The 13,700-nt window shown below is 49.2% G+C and overlaps 1 protein-coding gene across 3 annotated transcripts in view; it reads left to right on the top strand.

The window, feature by feature from the left end:
* Positions 1-573: 573 nt before the first annotated feature.
* PLEKHM2 (pleckstrin homology and RUN domain containing M2) overlaps positions 574-13,700 on the top strand; it is a 48,914-nt gene continuing 35,787 nt past the window's right edge. For all 3 annotated transcript variants that reach the window (XR_621569.5, XM_002806965.6, XM_009000461.5), the window contains exon 1: positions 574-869. Coding sequence is in view for 2 of the 3 variants with exons in the window: in XM_002806965.6 (XP_002807011.3) it covers positions 810-869 (60 nt within the window). In the remaining variant the exon portion in view is untranslated. The remainder of the gene's footprint in view (positions 870-13,700) is intronic.

Raw genomic sequence — 13,700 nt, forward strand, 5'->3', positions numbered from 1 at the left:
GAGTCTCTGAGGTTTTGAGGGGGAAGTCTGTGGGCTGAAGAGGGCTGCGGGGAGGGTCTCTGGGTCTCTGAGGAGGGCAGGGGGCCCAGGTCTGTGGGGGTCTCTGGCAGGTGAGGTTGGGTTCTTCGGAGTCCCTGCGATCTGAGGGTGTCTCTGGGGTACCAGGGGGTAGTCTATGGCCTGAGGAGGGCTGGGGAAGGGATCTCCGGGATCTCTGAGAAGGGCCAGGGTCGCGGGGTCTGTGAGGGTCTCCGGGAGGCGGGGTCGGGATCTCCAGAGTCCCTGAGGTCTGAGGGTGTCTCTGGGATCTCGGAGGGAGTCTGTGGGCTGAGGAGGCCAGGGGAGGGTCTCTGAGGGGGGCCCGGGTCCCCGGCAGGCGGGGTCGAGGTCTCCGGAGTCCCTGGGGTCTGAGGGTGTCTATGGGGTCCCCGAGGGGGTGGTCTGTGTCCTGAGGAGGGCTGGGGGAGGGCCTCGGGGTCTCTGGGGAGGGCCGCGGCCCAGACTCTGTGCGGGTCTCCGGGTCCCCGGAGTCCCCAGGCGCAGGCGGGCCCTGGCGCCGCCCCGCCTGACATCAGTTCCTGCTGCCGCCGCGCACAGCCGCGGCCTCCTTCCCCGCCGGGCCGCGCTCTGGAGCCGCCGGGCCGCGGCGGAGCGAGGGCCCGGGCTAGACGAGGGCCGGGCGGCGGGTGCCGCGCCCCGCGGCCGGCACGACGGAGCCCCCACACGGCCAGCGGCAGCGGTTGGCGGAGACCCCCGGCCCCCGGCGCGGGAAGCGGCGGCGGGGCGGCGGCGGCGACGGTGGCAGCGCTATGGAGCCGCGGGAGGTGAAGGACCGGATCCTGGAGAACATCTCGCTGTCGGTGAAGAAGGTGAGCGCGGCCTCCTTCCCGGCCGGGGTCCCTTCCCCGCCTCGCCCCCCACGCCCTCTTGCGGCGCTCACCCGGGCTAGGGTCTCTCCTGCCGCCGGGACTCGGGCCCCCGCCCTTCCCCTCCGCGCCCCGGGGGGCGACGAGCGGCCGGGAGCCCCGGGCCGGTGGAGGGGAAGCGGGGCCGCTCACGTGAGCGCCGCGGCCTGGGAGCTATTTTTAAAGACCAAAGTTGAGGTCAGCATCCTCGGAGCTTCCCCAAACTTAGCCCGGGGCCCTGCCCTCCCGGAGAGGGGCCAGCGACCCTCCGGTCCCCCACTGGTGCCGCGGCGCCCCCGGGAGCTCCTGGAGGAGCCCCAGGCAGCCTCCTGCGGAAGCCACTGAGTCCCCGGGTCCCCCGGGAAGCAGGCGTCGCCCTGAGTGAGTCTGATAGTCAGGGTGGAGGCCTGTGATAAGCAACTTAGCTTTGCCCGGGCCTGGGTCCCGGGGACATTGCCTCTGCTCCTGGGAAGTCCCCTGAATAATCTTGCTCAAGGAGGGTAGCTTTGAAGAGGTTCACCGGGGGCTTTGATGATAAGAACCTGAAGTACCTGGGGATTGCATTTCGGATGCCGATCGGGGAACCGGGTGACACCACAGACACCTTGCCGTGGGGCTTGCCGCAGTGGAGATCACTGTCCCAGTTCCAGGGAGAAATGAGTACATACCTGTCAAGACCATGCATTTGTGCTGAAGTCCGCACTATCAGAAAAGGGTCCCGTGCTAGAAGGTAGAATCCATATTCTGACATTTTGGGCTGGATGTAAAAATACAAATAAAGTAATAATAATAATTTTAAAAGAATCCATATTCACTGAAAACCTCAATAGCCAAATCAGAATGGTGTGTACACACGGTGTGTGTGTGTAATTTGAATTCCTGGCTCACCAGACAGTCTCAGAAACTGAAAACAAAACAAAACAAAAAATAAGAAAATGGCTTGAGTGAGGGACTCAGCAGCTTTTTTTACTTGAAGAAGCAAAATGAAGAGAATTAATTAGATAATCCATCATATTTAAATAATTGTCAGTTTTCCCACTAATATTCCTCAAAAGCAACACAGGCAAACAGGTTTACCTTTCATAAAGATAAATGGGACTTAAAAAGAAAACATTGCTGAACTGCCCTTACTAAAAACGTTCCTCTAAAAGCACAATTAAGGTAGCATTGCAGAGATCCACCAAGAGTTGTACTAGTTTTACCCAGCTCTGCTAATGCAGTGGAGTACCGTTTTTGCTTACTCCAGGAGGGGAGGATGAGCAAATGCGTTCTTGAGAAGCAATACATCTTCCTAATGGACGAGAAAGGAACACAGGTGACCTCTCTAATCTAATCTGGGCTGATTGTGGCTTCAGGTAGGCCCAGCACTTGTGTTTGATTTCAAACAAATGAATGGAGAAAGTCTCTGATGAAGAGGCAGGAGACATGGGCACCCTGTCACATGTTTAAACACAAGTCTTTCAAAGACAGAGATTCACTCTGTAAATCAGGCTGTCATTTATGAAAGAGGTGTGTTTGTTAAGATGCATATAATTGTAGGTGTTTGGACAAGGACATTTTATTGAGCTGGAATGCACCCCAGTAAATGTCACACACTAGACACTGCAAATCCATCCCTGGGTGTAGCACTACCAAAGGCATGGCCAGCATCATTGTTAAGAGCATGGATTCAGGAGTCCAGCTGCCTGATTGAATCCCCACCCTGCCAAAATAATAACCCTGTAACCTTGGTCAGGCTTGTTAACCTCTTCATGCCCCAGTTTTTTCATCTGTAAAGCAGGGATAAAATTAGGGTTGTTGTGAAGTGTTTTTTGTTGTTGTTGTTTGTTTTTGAGACAGTCTTATCCTATCACCCAGGCTGGAGGGCAGTGGCATGATCTCAGCTCACTGCAATCTCCATCTCCCAGGTTTAAGCACTTCTCCTGCCTCAGCCTCCCTAGTAACTTGGATTACAGGCATGTGCCACCATGCCCAGCAAACTTTTTCTTTTTTTGAGACGGAGTCTCACGCAGTCACCGGGCTGGAATACAGTGGTGCAATCTTGGCTCACCGCAACCTCTGCCTCCTGGGTTCAAGAGATTCCCCTGCCTCAGCCTCCCAAGTAGCTGAGCTTACAGGCGCCTGCAACTATGCCCAGCTAATTTTTTTTTTGTATTTTTTGCAGAGATGGGGTTTCACCATGTTGGCCAGGCTGGTCTTGAACTCCTGACCTCAAGTGATCTGCCTGCCTCGGCCTCCCAAAGTGCTGGGATTACAGGCGTGAGCCACCACACCTGGCTGATTTTTTTTTTTTTTTTTTTTTTGTAGAGACTGGATTTCACCATATCGGTCAGGCTGTGTTGTGAAGTTTGAATGAACATAGTGTTTAACATGGATCCTGACCCAGTCTTAACTGGTAGATCTTTTCTCTGTGGAAGAGCCCATTCCTCAATTTTACAAGGCTTGAAGGTGGTTCAAGTGCCTCAAGTGTGGAAAGGTTCTACCACACCATTTGTTCTTGTTAGCCAACTTCCTCTGCGTGCTTGTTTGAGACTACTGCAATATTTCTATATTTATGAAGAGTTTTCAGAACTTTTTATGAAAATGAATGGTGCTTGCCGGGCACAGTGGCTCACACCTGTAATCCCAGCACTATGGGAGGCCAAGGAGGGTGGATCACGAGGTCAGGAGTTTAAGACCAGCCTAGCCAAGATGGTAAAACCCTGTCTCTACTAAAAACACAGAAATTAGCTGGGTGTGGTGATGAGTACCTGTAATCCCAGCTACTCAGGAGCCTGAGGCAGGAGAATCACTTGAACCCGGAGGCAGAGGTTGCAGTGAGCCAAGATCACGCCACTGCACTCCAGCCTGGGCGACAGAGTGAGCCTCCATCTCAAAAAAAGAAAATGAAGCGTGCTTACAGAAAAGTACGCACGTCTTGAGGGTACATCTTAATGAGTTCTCACAAAGTGAAAACACCTGCATGTCCAGCACCCTGACCAAGAAACAGAATGTGACCATTGTCCCAGAAGGCCCTCTTGCTCCCCCTCCCAGAAACTACACCCTCAAAGCAACCACTATCCCCAAGGAGTATGTTGAGTTCAGCTATTTTCACACTTAGATTTTGTGATGGTGAATACCCATTATAACACCAGACAGTTGAAATAGCTGTCAGTCCTAAATCCAAGGCAACCTGTGTTCTGATGTGGACACAAAATTCCTGGGGGTTAGAGAGAACTGGAGAGTTTAATAATTAACATGATTAAATGAAAATGATAACGATAGGCTGGGCATGGTGGCTCACGCCCGTAATCCCAACACTTTGGGAGGCCAAGGTGGGTGGATAACTTGAGGCCAGAAATTCGAGACCAACATGGCAAAACCCCATCTCTACCAAAAATATAAAAATTAGCTGGATGTGATGGCACATTCCTGTAGTCCCAACTACTTGGGAGGCTGAGGCAGAGAATCACTTGAACCTGGGAAGCAGAGATTGCAGTGAACTGAGTTCGTGCCACTGCACTCCAGCCTGGGCGACAGAGGGAGACTGTCTCAAAAAAAGAAAAAAGGAAATGATAACAATGAAAAGCAAATTGAATTCTCGAAACGGAGCTAGTAGCAGAAACATCCTAGATGCTGCCAATGAAGCCTGTGGTTGCCGGTAATAATTAAAGAGAAGTGTCCAAGTCAAGGACAGCTTTGGCATTTTGTATCGGGATGTGGTTCTACCAAATAACACCTTCTCTGGGGAAGGCAGGCAGGCAGTGGTTTTCCAAACTTTTTTGAGGAGCAGGTGTGTCTGTTGCATAAGCCTGCAGAATGAGCAAAGACTATATGTCATAAGAAGCAGCCTCCTGGCCGGACATGGTGGCTCACCCCTGTAATCTCAGCACTTTGGGAGGCCAAGGTGGGCAGATCAGCTGAGGTCAGGAGTTCGAGACCAGACCGACCAACATGGAGAAATCCCATCTCTTCTAAAAATACAGAATTAGCCGGGCGTGGTGGTGCATGCCTCTAATCCCAACTAGTCGGGAGGCTGAGGCAGGAGAATCGTTTGAACCTGGGAGGCAGAGGTTGTGGAGAGCCAAGATCGTGCCATTACACTCCAGCCTGGGCAACAAGAATGAAACTCCAACAACAACAACAACAACAACAACAAGCAGTGTTCTCCCTCCCTCCAGCAGCAATTTATATATTGGTTCGGAGGGATCAGCAGGAGGAGGGAGATCATTTTTTTTTTTTTTTTTTGAGACGGAGTTTCACTCTTGTTGCCCAGGCTGAAGTGCAATGGCATGATCTCAGCTCACTGCAACCTCTGCCTGAGGGAGAGAATTTTTTTTTTTAAATAATAACTGTCTGGTCCTGGCACAGCAGCTCACACCTTTAATCCCAACACTTTAGAAGGCTGAAGAGGGCAGATCACCTGAGGTCAGGAGTTCGAGACCAGCCTGGCCAGCATGGTGAAATGCCATCTCTAGTAAAAATACAAAAATTAGGCCAGGCAAGGTGGCTCATGCCTGTGATCCAGCACTTTGGGAGGCCGAGGTGGGTGGATCACCGGAGGTCAGGAGTTCAAGACCAGCCTGGCCATCTTCTAAAAAAAAAAAAAAATTTTTTTTTAATTAAAAAATGAGCTAGATATGGTGGCAGGCACCTATGCTCCCAGCTATTTGGGAGGCTGAGGCAGGTGAATTGCTTGAACCTGGGAGGTGGAAGTTGCAGTGAGCTGAGGCCGCGCCATTTCACTTTAGTCTGGGCAACAAGGGTAAAACTCCATCTCAAAAATAAATAAATAAATAACTGGCTGGGTGCTGTGGCTGAAGCCTGTAATTCTAGCACTTTGGGAGGCCAACGCAGCAGATTACTTGAGCTCAGGAGTTTGAGAGCAGCCTGAGAAACATGGTGAAACCCCGTCTCTACAAAAAAATACAAAAATTAGCCAGAGGTGGTGGCGAACACCTATAGTTCCAGCTACCCATGATGCTGAGGCAGGATGATCTCTTGAGCCCAGGACGTGGAAGTTGCAGTGAGCTGAGATCGCACCATTGCACTCCAGCCTGGGTGACAGAGTCAAACCTCAAAATAAATAAACAAATAATAATAAACTAGAGCAAAGAGAAACTCTCAGAGTGGAGTTAACTGAGTCTTGAAATACTGGCAGAGTTCAGAGAAAGAGAAGAAGCAGACATTCATGAAATAGCCTAGGCATCCCCAAGGAACTGGGGCCCTCCAGATGGTCTTCCAAGGACAGGGAGAGACGTACCTGTCTTAAGAGTGCAAAGGGTTCTGCAAGATGCGCCTGAGAAGTGCTTTCTGTGGAAGCCGTATAGCCTGGCGGACACAAAGCAGGCTTCAGAGGCATGCAGACTTGGGCCTGGGTTTCACTTCTGGTTTGTCACTGACCATCTCGACCCTGGCAGATGACCAGACCACTGTTAGCATCAGCAGTGAGAACCTACTACTGATATTGTAATGATAATTCAATTATATGAGAGAACACACTTAAAGCACTTAGCACAATACTTTACTTACAGTGAGACCTAAAGAGAAGCCACCATCATTATTACTATTTACAGGTGTCTCTGTGGACTCTACGGTTCACCTTTTTGCGGTCTTCAGTGAGTGGGGTTTTTTTTTTTTTTTTTTTTTTGAGACAGTCTTGCTGTGGAGTGCAGGCTGGAGTGCAGTGATGTGATCTTGGCTCACTCCAACCTCTGCCTCCCAGGTTCAAGCGATTCTCATGCTTCAGCCTCCCGAGTAGCTGGGATTATAAGCATATACCACCATGCCCAGCTAATTTTTGTATTTTTAGTAGAGATGGTGTTTCACCATGTTGGTCAGGCTGGTCTTGAACTTCTGACCTGGTGATCTGTTCACCTCAGCCTCCCAAAGTGCTGTGATTATAAGTGTAAACCACCATGCCCGGCCTGGTTGAGTTTGTTTTAACCCTGAACCTTGCATTATTATAATATATTTTCTGCAGTAGCTTTTCCCTTTCATGGTGGTACCTATGAAGGCTGCTAGGCTTATGGATTTTTCTTTTTCTTTTCTTTTTTTTTTTTTGAGATGGAGTTTCGCTCTTGTTGCCCAGGCTGGAGTGCAATGGCATGATCTCGGCTCACCACAACCTCCCAGGTCCAAGTCAATCTCCTGCATCAGCCTCCCGAGTAGCTGGGATTACAGGCATGAGCCACCAGGCCCAGCTAATTTTGTAATTTTTTTTTTTTAGTAGAGATGGGGTTTCTCCATGTTGGTCGGGCTGGTCTCAAACTCCCAACCTCAGGTGATCCACCCACCTCGGCCTCCCAAAGTGCTAGGATTACAGGCGTGAAGTGAGTCACCACGCCCAGCCTCCAAACTGTTTCTTAAAAGGCCACATGGTAAATATTTTCAGGCCATACAGTCTTTGTTGAAATGACTCAGTTCTGCTCAAAAACAACCAAACGTGTATGAGTATGGCTTTGTTCCAATAAAACTTTATTTACAAAAATAGGTAGAAGGCTGGATTAAGCCTGCAGACAGTAGTTCATGTATGAAGCATGTGTCCATAAGAAAAAGTCCTTGCCAAGGCAGGCCAGGGATCACCTCCAGAGATGCTGGTGCAACCAGTCCTATAGCTAACCAAATCTCTATTGTAGCTGTGTTTTTGCATATTGTGTTAGGCTTGTGGAGTGAATGTGGATACTTGTAAATCTCATCACGTGTCCCTGTATTCAGTTATTCAAAACTATTTAGTGAGCACCTTCCCTAGGACCTCACCATCATAGGCCCTAGGAAGATTCTTGTGAACAGGCAGATGAGGTATCTGCCCTCATTGAGCTGACATTCTAGTAGAAGAAGGGTGATCCATTTGTAGACAAGCAGAGATGATCTCGGATCATGGTAAGTGTTATGAAGGCATTAGAGCAATGGGAAAAAGAATTGGCAGGGAGGTTTGCTCTGGAGGAGATGATGAGGGAAGATTCCCTAAGGCAATGGCGTTGCATCCTGCAAGGGACACTTAGTAGGATAAGATAATGAAAAATGATTATTTTTCTGTGTGTGTTTGTTTGAGACAGCGTTTCACTCTGTGGCCCAGGCTGGAGTACAGTAGCACCATCATGACTCACTGCAGCCTTCAACTCCTGGGCTCAAGTGATCCTCCCACCTCAGCCAGTTGAGTAGCTGGGACTACAGACGTATGCCACCACATCCAGCTAATTTTTAATTTTTTCTGTGGAGACAAGGTCTCACTATGTTGCCCAGCCTGGTCTGGAACTCCTGAGCTCAAGTGATCCTTCCACCTCGGCCTGCCTGAGTGCTAGGATTAGAGGCATGAGCCACTGCACTTGGCCAAAAAATTACTCTAAGAAAATAAGTAGTGGTTTTTAAAAACACACAAATAGCTCAGAGGTATATAAAATGAAAAGTCATTGTCTCCTGTTCTCCCATCCTTTCCAGGGGATAAATGAATTGTAATAGGGTAACCATCGCTCAGTTCCTGGGTCCTGACAACCTTCTCTCGCCTCAGTCTCCCACTCACTTCGGTTTGGGCAGACACTGCCCCCCCAGCATAGGCTCTGAGTGAAGTTATTTCTGGCCAGGCACACCCTGCCTTGATCAGGAGCCTCCCAGTCCCCATTCCGGATAGGGATTGACTGGCGCTGGTGAATGAGGCACAGCTGTTGTTCAGTCCAGCCTGTCTGTGCAGTTGAAAAGGCTGTCTTGGAGGGGTGAGCTTTTTCTCATTTTTCTACTCCTGAGATAGGTTAGATCTGCAAGTATATTAAAAATTAGTGGGATTTCCAGCTCTCTGGAATCCCCTCCCACATAGTGGGAGCTCTCTTTCCCCTCCTGGATTTCCCCTCTGGGGTCTCCTTCCACCCATTGTGGAAGCTGTCTTTCCTCTCCTGGATTCCATCTTTCTGGATTCTCTCACTCAGTGTGAGGGGAGTTTTCCTTCTCTGGTTTTCTCCTTCTGGGAACCCTTCTCACTCAGTGTGAGAGCGACTTTTCTTTTTCTAATTCAGTGTGAGAGCTAGCTGTTTCCTTGTCTCTCCTTCTCCCTTTTCTCTCTCTGCCTAAATAAATCACTTTTCTGCAAAAAAAAAAAAAAAAAAAAAAAAAAGCTGGGGACAGGGAGAGGAGGTGTTAGGCATAGCGGCCCATGACTATAATCCCAGCACTTCGGGAGGGGATTTGCTGAGGTGGGAGGATCACTTGAGTCTGGAAATTCAAGACCAGCCTGTGCAAGATAGTGAAACCCCGTTTCTATAAAAATAAAAAATTAGGTGGGCATGGGTGCACATGCCTATAGTCCTAGCTACTCAGGAGGCTGAGGCAGGAGGGTCACTTGAGCCCAGCAGGTCGAGGCTGCAGTGAGCCAGGATCATGCCATTATACTCCAGCCTGGGTGACAGAGTAAGACCCTGTCTTGGAAAAAAAAAAAAAAAAAAGGCAGGGACTGCTAGGTAGATAAGTATAAAAATTGTATTGACTATTTTGTTTAGATCAATAGTTTTGTTTCTCTCTGGCTTTACAGAAAACCTTTTAAGAGTTTTAAATGTTCTCAAAATCCCTAAGGACCTGAGTCACCAGGACAAAGATTTATATAAAATAGTATCTACACATACATTTTGCAAACTGAAGTGTTAAGGGTCAGTGTGCCTTCTCCCCACTCCTCTTCCTCCGCTGCCTAAATTCTCAGTAGCTATTTCCCTACTCCTTTCCTCTCTCCCAGAGTAGAGGCTGTCTGGTGAGGCCTGGGAGGAGGGACCTGAAGGTCCCTAACCTGGAAACCATGGTGTGCACAGAGGGATCCTTGACCCCATGAGTAACTCCGCCCAGGTTCAGGAGTAGATAGGAGTGGAGAGGTGGTAAGTGCTTTTTCTGAGCCCTGCCCATTCACTTTTTTTTTGTTTTTTGTTTCAGAGACTGGGTCTCCCTGTGTTGCCCAAGCTGGTTTTGAACTCCTGGCCTCGAGCTTTCCTCTTGCCTCGGCCTCCCAAAATGTGGGGTTACACTTGCAAGCCGCTGTGCCCATGCCCATTCACTTTTCTTTTTGAAACACAGTTTCACTCCTGTTGTTCAGGCTGGAGTGCAATGGTGTGATCTTGGTTCACTGCAACCTCCACCTCCCAGGTTCAAGTGATTCTCCTACCTCAGCATCCTGAGTAGCTGGGATTACAGGCATGCACCACCACACCCTGCTAGTTTTGTATTCTTAGTAGACATGGGTTTCTCCATGTTGATCAGGCTGGTCTCAAACTCCTGACCTCAGGTGATCCGCCTGCCTTAGCCTCCCAAAGTGCTGGGATTACAGGTGTGAGCCACTGCACCCGGCCCCATGCCCATTCGTGTTTAAGATATGGTTCTCCTTTGGTGAAATGCTTCTCTGCTGTCAGGTTTTTTATGACACTGTGGTCCTTTCCATTCCATCACAGAACATCCTAGGCTTACTCTCTCCATGTTTTGGCTCTGGCTTAGGCCTGTCCAGATTGAAAGGCCCTGTGTGATGATTTGAGGCCAGGCAAAAACTCACCTGGGGTTTAACAGAAACAGGTCACCATCTGGCAGCAACAGGCTCTCTGTTCAGATGGGGCTGACTATCTGTGGTCACTCTGCTGTCATGGCTAACACTTTGGAGCTTCAGATGGAGCAGCGGTGATTCCCGTGAGTCTCCCTCAAAACTCATTCAGCTGGAGCCCAGTGTGAAAAGAAATTCTCAGCAAAACTGAAACTCTGCTGCCAGCTGATAAAAATGCTAGGTCTGGAAACGTTGAGTAAGAGGTGGAGTGGTCCAGACAAGCCTTAATGTGGAAAGGCAAGAGCTGATGTTCAGTTCATGACTGCTGTGGGGAGAAGAAGGTTGGCATTTGCAGGGACTGTGGGGCGCCTGTCTGGATCATTCCTACTTTTGGAGTCTCCAGTGCCCATCTCAGGCATCACGGCAGAGGCATCACGGTGTAGCTGCCGAAGCTGGCAGTGCCCTTCTGTCCAAGGGAAGCAATATTTTTTCACTTATGACAAAAAGCTCTCTGGGTTGCCACCTCTGCTGATAAAACAGGTTTCTCAGCCTGGGATCTGGGAAGTGCCATGTAATAGAGAGCAAGCCACTCTGGGCCCCAAGCTCTCCTTCTTGAGAGTCTAAACCAGGCAGTAGGGCTGGTTGTTTGGGTGAAGTCTCCTTTCCAGCTCTGTCCTCCTTGGTGCTGTTCGTTCAAGGTACAAAAGTCCTAGAACTTCCATTTTAGGCAGGAGAATAAGGATGATTTCTGGGAGAGTTCTTTCCACTGGAGATGAAAGTTTAGGCCACTGATCTATCAGTTATTGAAACCATCCGGGGTCCTGAGAGATTCTCCTGACCTCTTGCCAGTGAAGCATGTGGCCTTCTGCACAGATATTCTCCTCCCTGCTATGTATTTTGTTTTGTTTCATTTTAGTTGTGTGTGTGTTTTGAGACAGAGTCTTGCTCTGTCGCCCGGGCTGGAGTGCAATGGCGTGAACTTGGCTCACTGCAATCTCTGCCTCCCAGGTTCAAGCAATTCTCCTGCCTCGGCCTCCTGAGTAGCTGGGATTACAGGCACATGGCACCAAGCCCAGCTAATTTTTTGTATCTTTAGTAGAGATGGGGTTTCACCATGTTGGCCAGGCTGGTCTCAGACTCCTGACCTCATGGTCTGCCCACCTTAGCCTCCAAAAGTGCTGGGATTACAGGCATGAGCCACTGTGCCCAGCCTGTTTTGTTTGTTGAGACAGAGTCTCACTTTTGTTTTCTAGGCTGGAGTTCAGTGGCATGATCTGGGTTCACTGCAACCTCTGCCTCCCAAGTTCAAGCAATTCTCCTGCCTCAGCCTCCCAAGTAGCTGGGATTACAGACACATGCCACCATGTTGGGCTAATTTTTGTATTTTTAGTAGAGATGGGGTTTCATCATATTGGCCAGGCTGGTCTGGAATTCCTGACCTCAAGTGATCCACCTGCCTTGACCTCCCAAAGTGCTGGGTTTATAGGCATGAGCCACCACGCCTGGCCTCATGCTATGTATTTGTAATTTATCTTTTCTTCCTTTGCCTATAAATGTCTACAAATTTACACAAATACATAAGGAAGATATTAGTTTCTTATAATTCCCTTCCTCCCCACATAACTGTCTTTAACAGTTGGAACTAACAGATTCTGAGAAACCTAATATTGTGTGAGAACAAGGAAGGTACTGATGCGTGCTTGAAATCCACAAAAATCTCCAAACTTCCTTTTTGAGGGTAACCAAACTTCATTGTTCACACTTTTGCCCCAGGTTGTTTTTGATGTTCACAGACTGCTGAGGCATGAGCATTCTGAACATGTTCAGAGGAAGGGGAGTAATAAAACCAGAAGAATCCTTAACATTTAATATAATTTATGCGGTACCTATTGCATGCCAGGCCCTATAGTTGGCATGTTTGCATGCATTTCCTGGGTCAGTGGCCCATGATGTCTGGGTGTTTTGGGTATGTTTGTTTTTTTGTTTTGAGATGGGGTCTCACTCTGTTGCCCAGGCTGGCGTATAGTGGCATGATCTCAGCTCACTGCAACCTCTGCCTCCCAGCTTCAAGCGATTCTCCTGCCTCAGCCTCTGAAGTAGCTGGGATTACAGATGCGCACCACTGTGCCTAGCTAATTTTTGTATTTTTAGTAGAGACAGGGTTTCACCATGTTGGCCAGGTTGGTCTCGAACTCCTGACCTCAGGTGATCCACCTGCCTTGGCCTCCCAAAGTGCTGGGATTACAAGCATAAGCCACTGCATCTGGCCAATGCCTGTTTAACACACGAGGGAATGGGTTCAGAGAAGTAAACTGCCCAAGGTTGTTAAGCTCACAAGGAGCAGGGCTGGGATTTGAACGATTTCCTGGCTCTTGTTCTTTCTATTTCTCTGAGCCTTTTCCTTCTCCATGATGTTGGTCTTGAAATAACAGATAATAGGTCCCCATGGGTCAGTCTGTGGGCCCGTCCTCCATAAAACCATCTAACAAATGTTTGTTGAGTGAGTATTATGTGCTGAGCACTCTTTTAGTCATAGGAATCAACAGTGAGCAAACCCTACCAAGCCCCTGCACCCATGGGGCCGACATTCTGGAAGAGGAGATAGACATCAAACAAATTGCAGTGGGACAGGTGTATACCCCAGGTCCTCCCTGATGTCCTTTACTAAGCATTATGGGTTTGTAATCCATGAAGATCCATCATGCTTCTTAGCCCTGTATTTACATTTTCATCTTCAGTAGAGTGTCTGGCTGCATTGCACAGGTCTTGGAATGGCAGCAGGGGTACCCCAGGATCCCCCAGCCTAACACTCATTTCGACAGTGACTGGGTGAGCACTTCCCTTGGCCATACCTGGGTTGTCTGGTTGGGGGAGGCACTCATGAGGTGGTGGTGTAGGCACAGGAGGGTAAAAGGGAAGTGAAAGAGGACACACCAGCTGAGGCTTCTGTGTTTTGAAAGCCTGGCTAAAATGAGGCTTTGAAAAACTCCCTTCTCCTCCACCAGTGCCACACACAACACTGAGTGTGGAGACCTCAGAAAACAGAGCTCAGCGACTCTGCCAGCTCCTACTTCCGTCCCAGCAGTAGAAGAATGGAGCAGAATCATGTGCATTCTGTGTTTTTCAGGCCATTGGCTGGCTGCTAGGTCTCCAGTGTTTGCTGAGGCCCCTTGGCAGAACCTGTTAGCATTTTTCTCCCCACCTTTTTCTTTTAGTTTTCTTTGAGACAGAGTCTTACTCTGTCGCCCAGGCTGGAGTGTAGTGGTGCGATCTCGGCTCACTACAACCTCTGCTTCCTGGGTTCAAGTGAT

Source organism: Callithrix jacchus, chromosome 7 (assembly GCF_049354715.1).
Source record: "Callithrix jacchus isolate 240 chromosome 7, calJac240_pri, whole genome shotgun sequence".
Taxonomy (NCBI): domain Eukaryota; kingdom Metazoa; phylum Chordata; class Mammalia; order Primates; family Cebidae; genus Callithrix; species Callithrix jacchus.